This window comes from Papilio machaon, chromosome 16 (genome assembly GCF_912999745.1).
Source record: "Papilio machaon chromosome 16, ilPapMach1.1, whole genome shotgun sequence".
NCBI lineage: Eukaryota > Metazoa > Arthropoda > Insecta > Lepidoptera > Papilionidae > Papilio > Papilio machaon.
In genome coordinates this window covers 8075927-8092704 of record NC_060001.1, presented here as the reverse complement: position 1 = coordinate 8092704, position 16778 = coordinate 8075927, and the positions used below count along the sequence as shown (strand labels likewise).

The window sequence follows — 16778 nt, the reverse complement described above, 5'->3', positions numbered from 1 at the left end:
CTCAATGAAAACTGCTGATAAACCTAAGGAATAAATAACAACAGACCGATGCGGACAACACGAATTAACCAACTGCTGACAGCTGACAGGACAGTGACTGACTGACAGCTGATAAATTGACAGAGGACAGAGGAGCCTATCAGTTATAGACGTTATAGATCTGTTTCTGTTTCGCGGTTTCGAGTGATTAGATCACCGTATTTGGTTCTCCATTCATTATACGTAAGCGTGAGCCACTGAAAAACCCGGATACGCACAAAGAACTACAAATCGTGTCATTTTAAGGAATTTTAATTTTTTTTAAGGAAAAGGCTCTTATTAGCGTAGCAAACGAGGGAATTCTCACTTAAAACTAAAATGTTTTGGGAAAATAATTATTTACGTAACTTGAAAAATGTTTAATATTATAATACATATTCTGAAGCTTTCTACCCTTCATATAATTTAGTAACTTATACCATTAGTATAATTTTTATTTAGTTAGGTTAGGAGGGAGGAGGAGGATGAAATTTGCTAATTGCGATGAAGCGAAATACCGCAGAATACCTGTAGCCTGTAGCCAAGTAGGAAAAAAAAACAGGTGTGGTGATTATTCTGAAAATACCAAATAGGTTTATTGATTTCTAACTACAATAAAATTTTAATATAAAAAACCGCCTAAGTGCGAGTCGGGCTCGCGCATCAAGTGTTCTGGACACACCTTCAGTTACTTTTCGTTTCGTCCAATTTTGTCTGTGCTATAAGACGTTGCTTCGTATCAAATTTCGAGATTCTGAGTTCACGGAAAGTATCCTGTAGGTTTTGATACTAATCTATATAAATGGGCTGGCTGTAGTATTTTGTGCATATTCGATTTTCGCCATTTTGGAGCTGATGGTAGCGGTGGTGTGGATTCCAACTCGAATAAACTGTAACGTAACGTTAAACCGGGACGGTGCCTAAGCTGTCATTTTCAAGCAATTGCCTATACATTTTTAGTCGTCATATTGACTTTGACATAATTCAATATGTCAAATCTCATCATAATCTATTTTATAACCTGAGTAACGCGTTGCATTATTCTTGTTTTGTATTTGTATTATTTTGTCACAATTTCATCGTTACTTTAATTGGTTATATTCTAATCCGTTTTTATTAAATTCATTGACGTGAATTATAATGACGACAATTATTTGATTAATCGACATTTTGCTTTTCACGTACTTTATAATAAAACGTAAATATGTCTAGTTGGGTCGGTTATGCCGTGTCCGTAAATTGCGGCGAGCCTCTTGGCTGTTACCAGGGAACAATTGTGGAAACTGATGGCAGTACAATAACACTAACAAAGGCCTTTAGAAACGGTTTTCCCTATCCAAAGTCTAAGGTTACACTTAAGTAAGACCATTATTTCTACTTATTCATAATGACTTTGTGGTAACTAATAGCAATTACCATAACTAAGTAACGTAATGATTTTCCAGTGCCGTTGACATAAAGGAGTTAAAGATCATAGAAGAGTCACATAGTGCACCTGCTGAACAAACACACAGCACAGTCTCAGTCACTAAGAGTAATAAGAAGGGACAGAGGGCTACTGTTTGTGAGAATTTGCAGGCTAATCCATCAAATTTAGTTAATATTGGTAAATTTTTGATTAAATTTTTTTTACATGTGAACACCTGTTGCAATGACATCAATTAACACAACATATCACTTAAATGTTATTCAGAGTTTCCACTTTATTTACCTTACAATGTATATAACTTTTATCAGTGTTGTTTACAACCACCACCAAAAAGCTCATCTTAACAATTTATTTAAACATATGCTTACATTTAATCTTACAAAATATTAAGCAGTCAAATGAAAGTGATAATATTTAGTGACAATAAAAAGATGTAGTAAAATATAGTTATAGCCATTAATGTTGGTTTCAATACTGTCTATATCACAATGTAAATGCATGCTGTTTAAGTTGTCATTGTAAAACATATACATAAAGTTTTATTTAAAAAACTCATACATTATAATCATAATATTTTTTCCTCTTTTGTTAATAGGAATATGTATCTCAAACAACATTATATAAAAATATATATAAAAATCAGTGTTGGTTAAACAGACTACTGAATATGACTGCCGCCTATAATTTTATTATGCTGGCATTACTGGCATGCTTGGCATTCTTCACTAAATAATCAAATACACTATTTGTGTGCTCAGTAAGTAATTCGTCAGCGAACAATGTGAGCGCGGTGCAGACAGGCGCGGGTCGCGGCCCCCCGCCCGGCCCCCCGCCCGGCCCCCCGCCCGGCCCCTGCCGCAGCAAACCCATTGATATACAAGGACCTAGAAGCAATAAGAATATTAGTCATTCAGGTGAACATCTTGTTGCATAAACCTATCAATGCGGGTGTTTACCGTTCCTTTGCAAACATCATGCTGGTACAGATGTGTTTAAGGCAACATGCACGGACCCCTCGCTGCAGGTTATAGTCAACATTGTGCTACAATTATACACACACGTTAACTTCACAATTTGAAATTATGATCAATATTTTGGCTACTTTAACAGGTCTATTGTTATTTTCATGTGTAAAATATGGAGTGTGTAAGATGTGTGGGTGGCTCAGTGGTTATGCACTTGTAATCTGCAGGTCCTGGGTTTGGATCCCGCCAAGTACCATAGTGTTTTTCGATTTTCGATGTACACATGTACTTACGTCGTATCTGATGATCTTACGTTGAAGTAAAACGTGATGCAACTTGCACATATCTGCGAAGAAATTTAAAGTCATGTGTGAAGTCAACCTACCTGACCCAGTTCAGTCTGGTTTTATATGGCCTAGACACTCCTAACTTAAGGCAGGCTTCGAGCTCCTCAGTGGGACGTATTGTGAGCTGATGATGATGAGATGTGTGGGCGCGGTGGGCGCGGCGTGCGCAGGCGGGTACGCGGCGGCGGGCTCGGTGGGCGCCGGGGGTGGGGCGAGCAGGGGACGGGGCGGGGCGCAGGAGAAGGCGCGGCGCCGCAACGAGGCCTGCTTCGGCGACGACGCCGAGTCCGCGATGCACGACGACTTCGACTTCGAAGGCAACTTGGCGCTCTTCGACAAACAGGTAACCAACCGCCCCGCGGACCGAGTTTCGTTAACACATTTGAGACTCGGCCGGAGAGCGAGACGTGAATCGGAGGAACCGTGTGCAGGCTCTTTGGGAGCAGATGCGCAGCGCGGCGCGGCCCGACGTGGTGCGCGCGGCGGACGAGGCGGGCGCGCGGCTGCGGCACGACGAGAACGTGCTGGCGGGGCCGGGCACGGGCGCGGGTATGGAGGTGCCGGAGGAGCTGCGCGCGTGCGAGTACCGCACGGAGGCGGGCGCGGCGGTGCCGGGCGTGTCGGACGAGGCGCGACGCCGGCTGTGGGCGGGGCTGCGCGGCTGGGCGGGCGGGGCCGGGGAGGCGGCGGGCGTGCTGCTGGCGCGCGCGGCGGCGGACGTGGCGCTGCAGCTGGTGGGGGGCGGGCGGCGCCTGGACTGGCGCAACGCGCACCAGGCGCCGGTGTGCGTGGCGGTGGCGGGGCCGCACCGCACGGGCGCGGCGGCGGTGCTGGCGGCGCGGCTGCTCGCCTCGCACGGCGCGCGCGCCTACGTCTTGCTCGCCGGTAACTCGCCGCTTTTAATATGGAATATATTTATGTACATAGGTAATTTCTTGAAAATAAGTAAGTCCATTTCGCTATCTTTCATAGTTTTATATATCGACGGCGATCTCCTTCTTTGTCTCGTTGATTTCGACAGTCATCTACGAGGAGCCACACGCGGACTCTTGCATCGCCGTAACGTCTATCTACAGGATGAGCTTTTAAAATTTTTGTAGTGTTCGTTCGGTAATTGTAATTAATGTGTTTTTTAATATTTTGAGAATAAGAGTGTCAGTAGTGGTAACGACGTGACGCAGGCGAGTGCGGTCAGGGCGGGCGGGACGGGCAGGGCGGGCGGGGCGCGGTGGCGCGCGAGGTGGCGGCGCTGGGGGCGGGGTGCGTGCGGCGCGCGGGAGACTTGCCGCGCCCCGACCTGGTGCTGCTGGCGCTGCACGACCCCGAGCAGGCGGCAGACCACGCCCATCCCCGCTATCAGTAAGTGCGCCCTCCTCACCATTCGGCTACAAATGCCATGTGAAATGGGTGACAACGTTTCGATGTGCGCGTGCAGGGAGGCGCTGACGTGGGCGCAGGGCGCGCGGGGCGCGGCGCTGGCGCTGGAGCCGCCGGGCTGCGGGTGGGCGGGGCTGAGCGCGCGCGCGGCGGTGCAGGGCGTGCTGCCGGGGGCGGTGCCCGCGGCGCTGGGGCGGCTGCACCTGGCGGACGTGGCGCCGCCGCCCGCCCTCTTCCGCGACCTCGGCATCCAGTACCGCACGCCCTTCGCCGGCGGCGCGCTGCTGCCGCTGCACCCCGCCGACTAGCCGCCGCCCACACGCGCCCACACGCGCCCACACGCGCCCACCTCACACACACGACTCATTTCGGCCGGGGTTGTATGTAAGCTAAATATGAATGTACAAAATAGATTTCGGTATATTTAGAACTTTGATCGTTGGTAAGGAAGAGAAAGAGCTAAGAAATGTGACACGTTGTGGTAAGACTGAGTGCGACGTGTGCGTGTGGCGCGGTGTTGGAGGTGACGAGTTCGTCTCTCACCTTCTTAATATACGTCGCTTTTTCCATTCATCTTCTTAGTATTCCGGTAATAAGCCATCTCACTTTCGTCCGTTTCACCTTTCTAAGCTATTTTAAATGATTTCATCATTATAAATATGTATATAATATAATAATACTTCAAGAAATTGTTCACGACTCGACTATGGAGATGTATTCCGGCGCTGCGCAGCTTCTTCATAGTTGAATTATTATAAATGTTATTGAATGAATTTTTAAGTAATACATTGTTTTTAATCAGTGCGAATAAATGACGTGCGAAAAGCGAATTTATCATTTTCTTAAGTTCCTATTATCATATTCCCCGGCTCGATCATTACACAAGTAGACAGTATTGTGCAGCGAGCGGCTCACTCTGGCGTTGTGAGTGCGCCTCCGCCCTCCTCCGCCCTCCTCCGCCCGCCTCCGCCCGCCTCCGCCCTCCTCCGCCCGCCTCCACCCTCCTCCGCCCTCCTCCGCCTGCCTCCGCCCCACTGGGCGAGGGCAAAGCTGCAGTGTGTGTGTGTGTGATCTGTCAGCTCGAGGTGATACAGCTACGGACTTTGATCATTCGGCAAAGGACATTAGGAACATAGTAATCATAGGCAATTGCAAGGAGATCAATAAAAGCCGTCGTAAAAAGATCCATTGATTTATTTCCTTAATAAAAATACGTGAACCCTTAAAGCGAACACAACACATACATACTCGAGGCGGACTCTGACCATCAATGGTTATCATTCCTACTAACTTGTGGCGCTCTGTGGACTCTACTTGTTCAGGGTCGAGCCACAGTTAGAGGGATGACAATATGTTTTTAAAGTGAAGATGTGTTCGCGGTCGCGAGACGCACTCGGCGTGTGTCAGCTCCGCGGTACAACATTCCCGCTCTCTACTTGCCCGCCCGACGTTATATGTCTCAAGTGACTCATAAAAATACTTGCATCTAAAATACAAACAACATCAAAAATTGAAGTTGGACATTCACAATATACACATACACGTACACTGTTGTCTACACGTCACCACCTCCTTCACCTCCTCACCTCCTCACCTCCTCCACATCACTCCACTCCCCACGACTGAATACAATAATTGTAACGAGTGCGTCACGTGATCATGTTTTTTATTATACATAAATATAACTATAAAAATATCAAAGTGTCATATAAAAGTGGGCATGGCGTCGGAGATGGAGCGAACCTTACAAAAATATACAAAAGTGAGCTAAAATCTCTGGAGAGGTATATACAGGGGAGGGGACACGTGACTCGGAACTGCACTCACTGGACACTGAATAACTTATTATCATAAAAAAGTGACTTGAAGCGGTTGATTTGTAAATACAAAGGTCCGTCTGTTGCTGCGCGTCATTTGTGCTTAGAAGGATATGTGTGTGGGCGCGGCCGGCCTAGGCGTCCTTGTCGCGCTCGATACCGTTGCGCATGCGGGCGATGGGCGCGGTGGGCGCGGTGGGCGCGGCGGGCAGGAGGGCGCGCGCGGCGTCTCGCAGACGATGCAGCTCGAGCTGGATGCGCTCGGTGACGACGCGGCGCGTCTCCTCCTCGGAGGCGTTGGCGGTCTGCAAACTGGACACAACACACAACACACTTGTAGCGCATTTTATGTAACACGAACTCTCTATTCGCCATCAAAATGAGTCGCTGATCGAAAACTTCGTGGTGAATGTTGGACTTCTATGTCTACAGTTTGTTCAATTTATGTTTAGCGATTGTTAAGAAATTTAACTTTATTTCAGTTATTGAACAAAAAGCGATTTTAAAAACGTTTGTAATAAAATAATACAGGTAACATAAATAACATTGTTGGTAAAAATAATTTTGAACTAATACAGGTTACTCTAACTGATGTTATAAGTACGAATGTTTGGATTTTAATTTCACGTTATTTGGAATAATAGGAGAGTGCCGTTGTGTGGAGTGGCATAGTGGGAGAGTGCGGTTGTGTGGAGTGAGCATAGTGGGAGAGTGCGGTTGTGTGGAGTGGCATAGTGGGAGAGTGCGGTTGTGTGGAGTGAGCATAGTGGGAGAGTGCGGTTGTGTGGAGTGGCATAGTGGGAGAGTGCGGTTGTGTGGAGTGGCATAGTGGAAGAGTGCGGTAGTGGTGGATGGTGGTAGTGGTGGATGGTGGTAGTGGTGGATGGTGGTAGTGGGAGAGTGCGGTAGTGGTGGATGGTGGTAGTGGTGGATGGTGGTAGTGGCGGGCACCTGTGCAGCAGCGGCGCGAGCGCAATGGGCTCGCCGACGCAGAGCTGCAGGCGCTTGCGCAGACGCAGCCGGTAGGGCTCCACGTTGGGCAGCACGCGGTCGAGGCCCTCGTGCCACACGGGCAGCACGAGCGGCGTGCGGCCGCGCGCCCAGCTCTCCGCCACCAGCCGCCCCACGCCCCACTTGAACCTGCTCATGTGCACGCACGGGGAGCCGTCTGTTAGCATTGGGTTGTTAGCCGAGCACGCGACACCCGGGCCCGCTGGACTCACCTGATGTTCTCTTTGTCGACGTTGACGCGACCCTCGGGGAAGATGTGCACCCACTCGCCCTGCGCCAGTCGCTCCACGCAGAAGTCCATCGCGGGCTGCAACGCGACGTCGGCTCGACGTTAGGGACGAAGGAACGTCAGAAGAGACAGAGAGAGGAGAGAGGAGAGACCGAGAGACGGACAGTACCTGGTGCACTCCGGCGCCGCGCACCACGGGCACGCACTTGCCCAGCGCGAAGAAGCAGGCGTGCAGCGCGTTCGTGAAGCAGATGTCGTGCGCCGCCAGCGCCCAGCGCATGCGCGCGCGGCTCAGCAGCGTGCGCGCCTCCAGCACGCCTGCGCCGCACACACACAAAATTACTATTGCAGGATAGCAGATGTATTACATGGTCATTCTTAACTGACGGATCAAAAACATTGTGGAGTTAAATGACCTTAATAGTTTTCGCTTTAATCCAATATATTCCGAGATTTTCAATAGGTCTAAATTTATTTAATTTTTTGTATCAGTTTTTTTGACTAAATTTTGCCCGTGCGTCCGGAATAACTTGATTACAGAAACTACGTGTATTTTTTTCCTCAATATATCATGCGGATCATCCATTAAGAATCACCTGTATACACTGCGCGGGCAACATGTCGACCACCAAACCCGACACGGAAAAATTAAAACTACACACAGAACATGTTCATTGCGAGAAAGTGCATTCATTGCAGACTATGGGCCAAAGTGCTGCGTCTTAGTTTCACATATCGCCCCATCCGAGCTCATGACAATTTGATATTTATCACGTACTTTCAAAACAAAATATGTCTGTTAAACTATCTCTATTTGTTGGATTATCAAAAAATGTAACTAATTTGGTGATAGTTTATGAGGAAGAGACGAAAGGTTTTGTTTGTAAACGTATTGCGATGGAGGATGTCTCACCCCAGAGGCCGGGGTCGTCGAAGCACGAGTGGTGGTTGGAGACGGTGAGCAGGGGCACGCCGGGCGGGCGGCGCACGGCGCGGGCCAGCGCCTCGCGGTTGTGCACCGTCGTCTTGTTCAGGAACTCTGCGGACAATCTTATTTACAACTCTATTGCTCAAAAGAGACAATTTCATTTGTTTAAGATTTAGGCCCATTATGTGTGTAAACAAATATATATTAATGTTTTCCTTATAATCTCTAGATTACGGTGATCATCTAATTTTACCACCTTTTAGCGGAATATACTGAGAATTGCACTAAATTGTTATTCAATTTAAAGTTATCAGAAAAGTCTCTGTTAAATATAATTAGACCATAGACAAAAAAAAAAACAGTTAAAAAGAATGTAAAGTCACTAAAAGTTGTGCTAGTTATTGTACAAACAAATGAGAATGTTCAATGAGTCTAGTGAGATAGAAAACTAGCAAGCCTTGGAAATCTTATTAATATTACTAATATTATAAATGCAAATGTTTAGATGGAAGGATGTTTGTTTGAAGGTATCTCCAGAATGGCTCAACGATCTTGATGAAATTTGGCGTTTTTTTTAATTTGCAGGCAAATGCTAGTAAAAGATAAAAGTGTATTTATTTTGTATTCTGTTCATAACACCACCTCATTGTATTTTGTTTATCAAAATATTTCTTAATCAGTAGTGATATGAAATCGTAACAAATAAGGAATATAGATATTGGCTAGTTTTGCACCAACATACAATTATCATTTAATTAGTGAAACATTGTCATTTCAAAACAAATGTATTGCTCAATATAAATTATCTATATATATAAAAGAAAGTCGTGTTAGTTACACTATTTATAACTCAAGAACGGCTGAATCGATTTGACTGAAAATTGGTGGGCAGGTAGCTTAGAACCAGGAAACGGACATAGGATAATTTTTACCCCGTTTTCTATTTTTTATTCCGCGCGGAGGGAGTCGCGGGTAAAAGCTAGTTTGTAAAATATAAATGAAGTGTTTCACACAATTTGATGCAACATTGAAGTTAATTTTAGAAATGTAATTTAGCATATGTGATACAAATGTATTCCAGCATAATGGAACATTTTCCCAAATGCGGGGAAATGCAATGGATGAAAATTCAAAGAAGAAATACACTATAACATTTGTTAGAATGTTATAATTATTGTTATCTTACTTCTTACTAATATCATAAATGTGAATGTTTAGATGGATGGATGGATGTTTCTTTGAAGGTATCTATTGAATGGCTCAATTGATCTTGATGAAATTAGGCACAGATATAGAACATAATCTGGAAGAACACATAGGCTAGTTATTAAGTTTTTATTTTTTAATTCCACGCGGACAGAGTCACGGGTCATAGCTAGTTTATTTATATATTAATTAAAAGAAAAATATTTTTAACAGACGTTATATTGAGTTTTGTACTTGTTATATTTAGCATCTCATTTTCATTTATTTTCTTATTCTCTATTTAATATATTTTATGAAAATTAAAAAAAAAATTCAGTTTTTGTTATAAAATTATTAATTTATGTTTTAGAGGTGATGATTTATAATAACTTACACTTTTTTAAAATTTACAAAATAAAAAATCTTTTATATAATTTATGTTTTATGTAAAACTAACAATATAAATGACAATATTCAGGAAATTTTTACAAAAAAGGTCCCCAGTGGACTTTGCTGTGAGTAAGTTATCTATTGGTTATAACATTATATCTGTTGCCCAATTTATTAGCCCAAATTATATAAAATGGTGATATCACTATCTTTGACTATCTTATACTATCTCTGTGTGCGGCAGTGTACCCGCTGCCGAGGCAATCATGACCAAACACTTGTTGGAGAGCTTCAAGGCACTTTTGTCACCCTTATAAATTCATTGTGTATAAAGCTAAGGTTGAAATTATTAATATTTTATAATTACATATTGTACTTTACAAATTATTGGTGACTGAAATCTTTACTATTTCATGCAAATGCATTTAATCTTAATTCTAAGGCACTTCTTACAGTCCAACAAACTTCATATTTAGTCAGCTATATGTCTATTGTCTATATGTGTATTAAAAAGATTATATTTTTTTAATAAAATAATTTATTAAGTAACCTCTCTGGCAGTGTGCAAACTGTCTATCAAAGAAGTATAATAAAACTTCACTCAACAAAAGAGAACCAAAAGAATGACATTTTAAGATTTATTATATTTTCAATAAAAGTTTAATTAGATAAAATCTGATTATTATTCTTCTAAGAACAGGATGACATAAACATTACATTGTCTTAAATATAAATGTTCATGATGCAAATGTTATGTAAACATAGGAAAAATTAAGACAATATAGTTTAATTATTTTATCACATAAAACTAATAGGTTGTTAGAAAATATGTTAAAAATTGTGTCCGAATAGTGATTCTGATTCATGATGCTACGCTTATGAAAGCATACTTGTAACACGCGAAAGTACTAATTACCTAATATTTGTTACAAAATGACAGTGTACCAGCCCAATATCTTTAGGATAGTTTTACCAATATATTGAGTAGTTTTGTCGGCTTACCAATAATAATTTTACTAAATAATCCAACGACCGCTACCGTGATGGAGCTAGCACACGTCCACAGGCGGCCCGGGTTGCGCAGCCTCGGGATGATCCACCCGATGTCGTAGCCCATGCTGCGTGCAGACGCGGCTCTCCGCCGACCGCCGTCGTTGACCTCTGCTCGGCACCGCTCGCTTCCACTACATTAACATGCTTCCTCTCATCAAACTCATAAAATCCAACACCTCTTCGACACCCACCAATAAGCACTTGTGCCACTTCGATATGATATGAAATCAAATGACATTGCTGTATCTGACATTGATTAATTAATGTGAAAAAGACATAACACTGTGTAGCCATCTACCAACCATTCGCTTTTCCGTTTGAACTATGGATGGATAAACATAAATATTTCATAAAATTGATAATACCTCTCTTTATTTTTGTTACACTATGTACTAACGATTTTCAAAGCTATTAAAAGTGTTATATGGAAATGTAACTGCAAAACCAATTTGAATTGCAACACCAAAAATGTTTAAAAAAGGACGTTAGATGTCGCTGTAAACTGTAGACGAATGTTTTTCAAAGTGTGGTGCGAAGCCTTTTTTGGGTGCGAATCATGTTCAACCTGTGTAACTACAAAAACAAAACCGCCATAGACTGTATGCCAAATCTGACATGATACTTGAACACTTTTGTATCGAGCCTGACGTCAAGATATTGATGAAAATTAAATAGAGACCAATTTCATACTTCCCATTAATTATATCAGCGGTTTGATTTGACAAAATGTGATTTTTATTAAAGTATTACAAATAAAATAGTGTTTGATTATTCTAGGCCCTAGCCTATTTCCGAATGGAGAGGAGTTCCGAATAATACTTCTCCTTCCCAAAAGGGTACCGTAGCCAAAGAAATTTGAGAACCGCTGCTGTATACTAATGCGAAGACTACTCCGAGAGCTAATTTTGATACTTTTTTTGATATAACTAGTTGTTCCCGTGAGGCTGCATCCGCATAAAATTCCGTTATTCTTGTTATAATAAAATAAAGTTTTTACATGTAGCAACATGGAAAAACTTTTTTTTTATAAGAGAAGGGGGCAAACGAGCTGCGGAAACACCGAGGTGATCCTTGAATATCCGCAACACCAGAGGAACTGTAGTTTGGAGATGCCTTCTAACAAACATCTATACATCAATCAAATAATTCTAATTGTTTTTGGGAATTCAATTACAAAAATTGTCAACGAGAAAAATAAGAAAAGCGATGCGGAAGAAAAAAGCAAACGTCATCAACATAATATTATTTATTTATTTATTCATTAAGGTGGTAGACTTACAGCTAGTTAGTAACAATAATAGATATGTTGTCATTAAAGTACAGCCATTTATAAATAAGTCTACGTTTATAAAGTTGGTTTAAATAGCTAATTTGTCAGTCAACCAATATATATTTGCTTTAATATTGAAAATTCTTCAATTTACGTACACTAAACTATTGAAAATAAACGAAAAGAAATGAAGAAATCGTTTATTCGGGGCACTTTAATTTATCGGAAGCCAGGCGATAATCGACATCAATTAGGTGACACGTATCGTTATCACAGGTTAATACAGGCCAGCAACAGTTTTAACCGACGCCGTAATCGTCTGCGAACACGTTGAACTCGTAGACGAGGTCGTTGTGGTGGCGGTCGTCGTACTCCTGCTGCCGCGGCGCATGCACCAGGAACTGCCGCCGTTGGGGCAGCAGCACCGGCAGCGGCCGGAGCGCCCTGGTGAGGGCTGCGGAAGCCGGACGGTGCGAGGCCGGCGGGCAGGCCGCCGCCAGGGCCGCCACAGTCGCGCACACTACTGGCAAAGTTACGCGCATCCCGCCGCCGTAGTCGGGAGCCGACACTCAAAACGGAATGGCTCGCGTCGCCGCTCTGCCATGTTTATATACGGCTTGGTCGCATGCCGTTGTACTGTCCGCAGAGCAAAACAGATTTAGCGCAGTTTCCTCCTCGCGCCATATGCGTCGTACTTATCCATAAACATTTCGAGGAATCGCTAGGCTTAGGATTTTTCCGCATGTAATTATTAATGTAACAGCGGTCACTGTGAATGCCTGTCGCGAAAACGGGTGGTAGAGATATACGCCCGACATACACGGACCCCTTAGAGCAGTCGATATCGACAACTTTAAGCAGTGGGCGTTGGCGATCAACAGTCGACGTTCGCCTAAAAATGCTGCCATAGGCTGACCATTTTTTTATAGAAATGCAATATTAGGTGGTGCAATGTGCGCTCTTACTATCGCCCGCCGCCCGCCAATGCCAATGTATTCGTTGGGAAAGACCCAGCGGCGGCGGCCGGAGTCGCGCGGCGTTGTCGTACTTCACTTTGCGAATAGTAATTATTCACTATTTCGTAATTTACAAGCGATGTCACATCACATCGTTTGTGTATTTTCCCTGAGACTCGACCGGACAGTGAGAACTGAGGTGCACAGGTAAGCTTGCACTCATTGACTAACTCAATTTAATTTTAGTTTGCAACACGGGTATTGCTTACAGGAAAGGTATCTCGTTTAAGGTCGCGTATCTCGACATAGAGTGCGGGTGCAGGCCGCGCCGCGCCGCGCCGCGGTGACGCGCTGGGAAATCCTCAAGCGCCGATTGTACACACGAGTAGGTCAAGCAGTTGAGTGACTTCCTCGCCCATTGCCCCGCGCATCGGTTTCATGTTAAATTATTGCAGCGGTCATATTGTGCGATACCCACTATACTGTCTAGTGTACGTCATAAACTCCAAATCGGGGAGGTTACTTGACAAGCGGGCTTCTAAAGCAGGAGTGCAATTATCTCTTTTACATGATGTCTTTAGTAAAGAAAACGATTGTAGTGAAAGTTACAATAACATTTATTAAGGAACAAAATCACAAAGCCATCGGTCGTCAGTGGTGAGAGGCAGTGCGCGCTACCCCGAGGGTGGGGGGCTAAACTGCCTCCTTGCAAAACTGTACAACCGTAACACCAATACCAAAAAAAAAAAACTAGGTAATTAATTACACGTAGATTTACAATAGATCCATGGCGCGGTAATAGTAGCACTAGTAAAAATTAGGTCTTACCAGCTATGCGACCGCTTAACATTATACATATTATCTAGTAGAATATGACAGCAGTCGGTGGGACGGTGGTAGGTCGGCGCGTCGGTGGTAGGCGCTATCGCTCGGCGGCTTCCATGATAAGCTCAGCCATTAGCTGCTCCATGGTGGGCGCGATGCCTCGCTGCTGGCAGCTAGCCTTGAAGCACTCGGCGATGCGCAGGATGCGCCAACAATGGTCAGGCTCGGTGTCGTGTTGCACCTCGCACGCGTGGATCATGTCCACCATTTGCTGCGACAGCACCTCGCCTGCGCACACAAACTACTACAAAACTACTGCCACTGCTGGCTTCGTACTGCGCCTTGCACACGTGGATTATTTCCACCATCTGCATCTGCAACAGCGCCTTGCCTGCACTACTAAACTACTAAACCCACAATTAAACAACTAATACTGTCTCACAATGTACATAACTCACACGCATCGCCTCCAGGCCCAGGTATACAGGCAACGAGCAGCGGGCAGCGGGCGGCGGGCAGCAGGCTTGCCTACATTCTGCTACGACCACAAAGCAAACCAAGCAGACGGTGACCGGAAGTAGCTTTTATAGATTATGTACAAACAAACGCAATCTTACTAATACTATAAATGCGAATGTTTAGATGGATGTTTGTTTGAAGGTATCTCCGGAACGGCTCAACTGATATTGATGAAATTTGATACATTTGTAGAACATTTTCTGGAAGAACACACAGGCTAGTTATTATGCTTATTTTTAATTCCGCGCGGACGGAGTCGCGGGCGACAGCTAATTAGTTACATAAAGCGGTACTTACATACCTTCGAAAAACATAACGCTCTTGTAAGTAGAAGTATCAACGTACCGTTAGGGAAGGACTTGATGAAGCGGTCGGTGTTCTCGCGATGCATGCGGTGCGAGTCGGTCAGCAGGTCGAAGTATCTGCTCATGCACTGGATAGCACAGCCCACCGCGCGCTCCTCGAACCTGAAGTCCTCGCTCCAGAAGTGGAAGAACTCCTCCATCTTGTCCTCCGTCAGCTGGCTCTGCGCTCGACACCAATACACTGTTTACCTGACTACTCTGTCTTAGTTACTCCTGCTTGGTACAAACTACACGTTCGTTATGACCCAAGTAAGTAAGACAACTTGATTTTATGTACTTTTAGAAATTTTAGTCGCAATTGTTGCCAAAATCAGTTTTGTGTGTTTGTCATAATAAATGGTTTTCTTTCTTTCTACACAATATCTACCAATATTAAAATTTGTTAGCATCACCACAAGCTCATAATATTAGCTTTGCCTGCACATATGTACATAGCTACTCGAAGACACAGAGACACGTAAATAGATACAATGCCTACTCATTTATGTAAAAGGATATCACAAAACGAACATCAATCCAACCAAAAACCTCTTCATAAAGAGGAACCCTTATATGGAAGAACGAAAAAAATATTACATATAAAAAGAAAGAAATCCATTTATGATCACAAACTCACACAACTGAATAACTTAATAATTGAGTCCAATATTTTTAGAAGTTAACTTATTTCTGGAAATCGGTAAAATTTAATCCAGTAAGGCCTTTAAAAATGACTGGTTATCTTACTTCTTCCCTGCAGTGCTGCAGCGCCTCGCCAAAGCCGAGGGTTACGTCCTTCATGATATCGGAGGTGGCAAGTACGCCCGGAGCCGCCGCCAATACTGTCAGCGCTGTCAGCGCCGTCAAACACCGCATGCTGTTGCACTCCCAGTCACGGTCGCAGTCTGCCGCAGCGCCGACCACGGCGCGCTATGTACCCGCGCTGCCGCCTAACCCCGCTCGTCCCCGCATGCCGGCACCGCCCTAATGACCGCTTGCAACACGCTAATATCGGCATCAGTCCGGGATGTGACCGCCACCATTGTTTTACTGCGATAACCTATTATTTTGTCTTCTGTTTAATTATGGTCTGTTTGTTCAGTTATTTCCAACTAGCTGCTAGCCGCGTGACTCTGGTCGCGAGCAAATGTATAGCAGACGCGGCCGCGCCAATGGTAGGCATTACGTAGTTTATAACGCGATAAGCCACTCACGGCTAAAATGTTCAAAGCTTGTATGTATGTATTCTTGTGAAGGAACGGCCGCTGGCTCTTCATAACTTCATGATCATGAGGTAGAATGTAGTATCGCGTGTAAATGTGTTTGCGGTGGACACAGCACGGTGACTATGATAAATGTTAATTACACAGATATATTGAGCAGTCGTAGAGCGGAGGCAAAACAAACATGTCACGATATGTAATTATTGTTATTACTAATCCTGAATAACAGATGATTTTAATTTATTTTCTGAAAATCAATAAACAGAACCAAAAACGATTCAGGAATTTAAAATAATAGTTGTAGATGTTATCAGTAGATACAAAATGAAAACGCCTGGTCAAAGGAAACAATATGGTGGCCTGTCTCATTAGATGGTTGATGAGAACACGCGGAGTGATTGGTGAACGAATGTGAACTGATTTGGATGAATTTAGTTATAAATGTGTTCAATGCTGGTAAAAACATGTTTTGTGCTGTGTTCACACTGTACAAAAAAGTCCTCAATTGTGGCAATATTCTAATTTATAAACAACTAGCTGTCGCCCGCGAGTCCGTCCGCGCGCAGTTAAGGTTAAGGTTATATGACACGTTCGTAGATTTACCATAGCAGCGCCATCTATTGATTACTTACTCAACCCAGTCGAAAGGTATCGACATCTGTTAGAATCATTTGGAGTTAACAGATAATTGTGACTGTCAAATAATAACAGACAAATAATTAGCAATAAATTAAAATTGCGACTATAATTTGAGATTTAAGCTATCCTATCTCTCAAGTTGGATCGAACTGCACATGGTGTGCGAATTTTATTACAATCGGTTAAGTGGTTTAGGAGTCCATTGAGGACAAATATTGTGACACGAGATTTATATATATTAAAGATTTGATAC

The 16778-nt window shown here is 43.8% G+C and overlaps 3 protein-coding genes across 3 annotated transcripts; 1 reads left to right on the top strand and 2 right to left on the bottom strand.

The window, feature by feature from the left end:
• The first annotated feature begins 497 nt into the window (after positions 1–497).
• Positions 498–5066, top strand: LOC106718851 (enhancer of mRNA-decapping protein 3). Its single transcript, XM_045681689.1, has 6 exons — positions 498–1377; positions 1464–1624; positions 2206–2361; positions 2930–3102; positions 3191–3855; positions 3919–5066. The coding sequence occupies exons 1-6, from the start codon at positions 1223–1225 to the stop codon at positions 4442–4444; spliced, it is 1836 nt and encodes a 611-aa protein (XP_045537645.1). The 5' UTR covers positions 498–1222; the 3' UTR covers positions 4445–5066.
• Positions 5067–5180: 114 nt separating this feature from the next.
• LOC106718886 (tafazzin) lies at positions 5181–11060 on the bottom strand. Its single transcript, XM_014513089.2, has 6 exons — positions 10699–11060; positions 8107–8232; positions 7363–7511; positions 7177–7271; positions 6905–7093; positions 5181–6265 (listed from the first exon to the last, which is right to left on the bottom strand). Exons 1-6 carry the CDS (start codon positions 10811–10813, stop codon positions 6088–6090), a joined length of 852 nt encoding a protein of 283 aa, XP_014368575.2. The 5' UTR covers positions 10814–11060; the 3' UTR covers positions 5181–6087.
• Positions 11061–13574: 2514 nt separating this feature from the next.
• LOC106718878 (general odorant-binding protein 1) lies at positions 13575–15590 on the bottom strand. The gene is made up of 3 exons (XM_014513078.2): positions 15411–15590; positions 14665–14845; positions 13575–14088 (listed from the first exon to the last, which is right to left on the bottom strand). The coding sequence occupies exons 1-3, from the start codon at positions 15537–15539 to the stop codon at positions 13898–13900; spliced, it is 501 nt and encodes a 166-aa protein (XP_014368564.2). The 5' UTR covers positions 15540–15590; the 3' UTR covers positions 13575–13897.
• Between the last annotated feature and the right edge of the window lie 1188 nt (positions 15591–16778).

What these genes read in the sequence shown, in the direction of transcription:
- LOC106718851 (XM_045681689.1), top strand. Translation starts at nt 1,223, where the DNA reads ATGTCTAGTTGGGTCGGTTATGCCGTGTCCGTAAATTGCGGCGAGCCT. An exon ending in ATCAAATTTAGTTAATATTG is followed by an intron (nt 1,625 to 2,205) that starts GTAAATTTTTGA and finishes TTGTGTGCTCAG; the next exon opens with TAAGTAATTCGTCAGCGAAC. An exon ending in TGGCGCTCTTCGACAAACAG is followed by an intron (nt 3,103 to 3,190) that starts GTAACCAACCGC and finishes AACCGTGTGCAG; the next exon opens with GCTCTTTGGGAGCAGATGCG.
- LOC106718886 (XM_014513089.2), bottom strand. Translation starts at nt 10,813, where the DNA reads ATGGGCTACGACATCGGGTGGATCATCCCGAGGCTGCGCAACCCGGGC. An exon ending in GTCGACAAAGAGAACATCAG is followed by an intron (nt 7,094 to 7,176) that starts GTGAGTCCAGCG and finishes GCACATGAGCAG; the next exon opens with GTTCAAGTGGGGCGTGGGGC. An exon ending in CTCGCGCCGCTGCTGCACAG is followed by an intron (nt 6,266 to 6,904) that starts GTGCCCGCCACT and finishes TGTTGTGTCCAG; the next exon opens with TTTGCAGACCGCCAACGCCT.
- LOC106718878 (XM_014513078.2), bottom strand. Translation starts at nt 15,539, where the DNA reads ATGCGGTGTTTGACGGCGCTGACAGCGCTGACAGTATTGGCGGCGGCT. An exon ending in TGCAGCACTGCAGGGAAGAA is followed by an intron (nt 14,846 to 15,410) that starts GTAAGATAACCA and finishes TGTCGAGCGCAG; the next exon opens with AGCCAGCTGACGGAGGACAA. An exon ending in CATCAAGTCCTTCCCTAACG is followed by an intron (nt 14,089 to 14,664) that starts GTACGTTGATAC and finishes TTGTGTGCGCAG; the next exon opens with GCGAGGTGCTGTCGCAGCAA.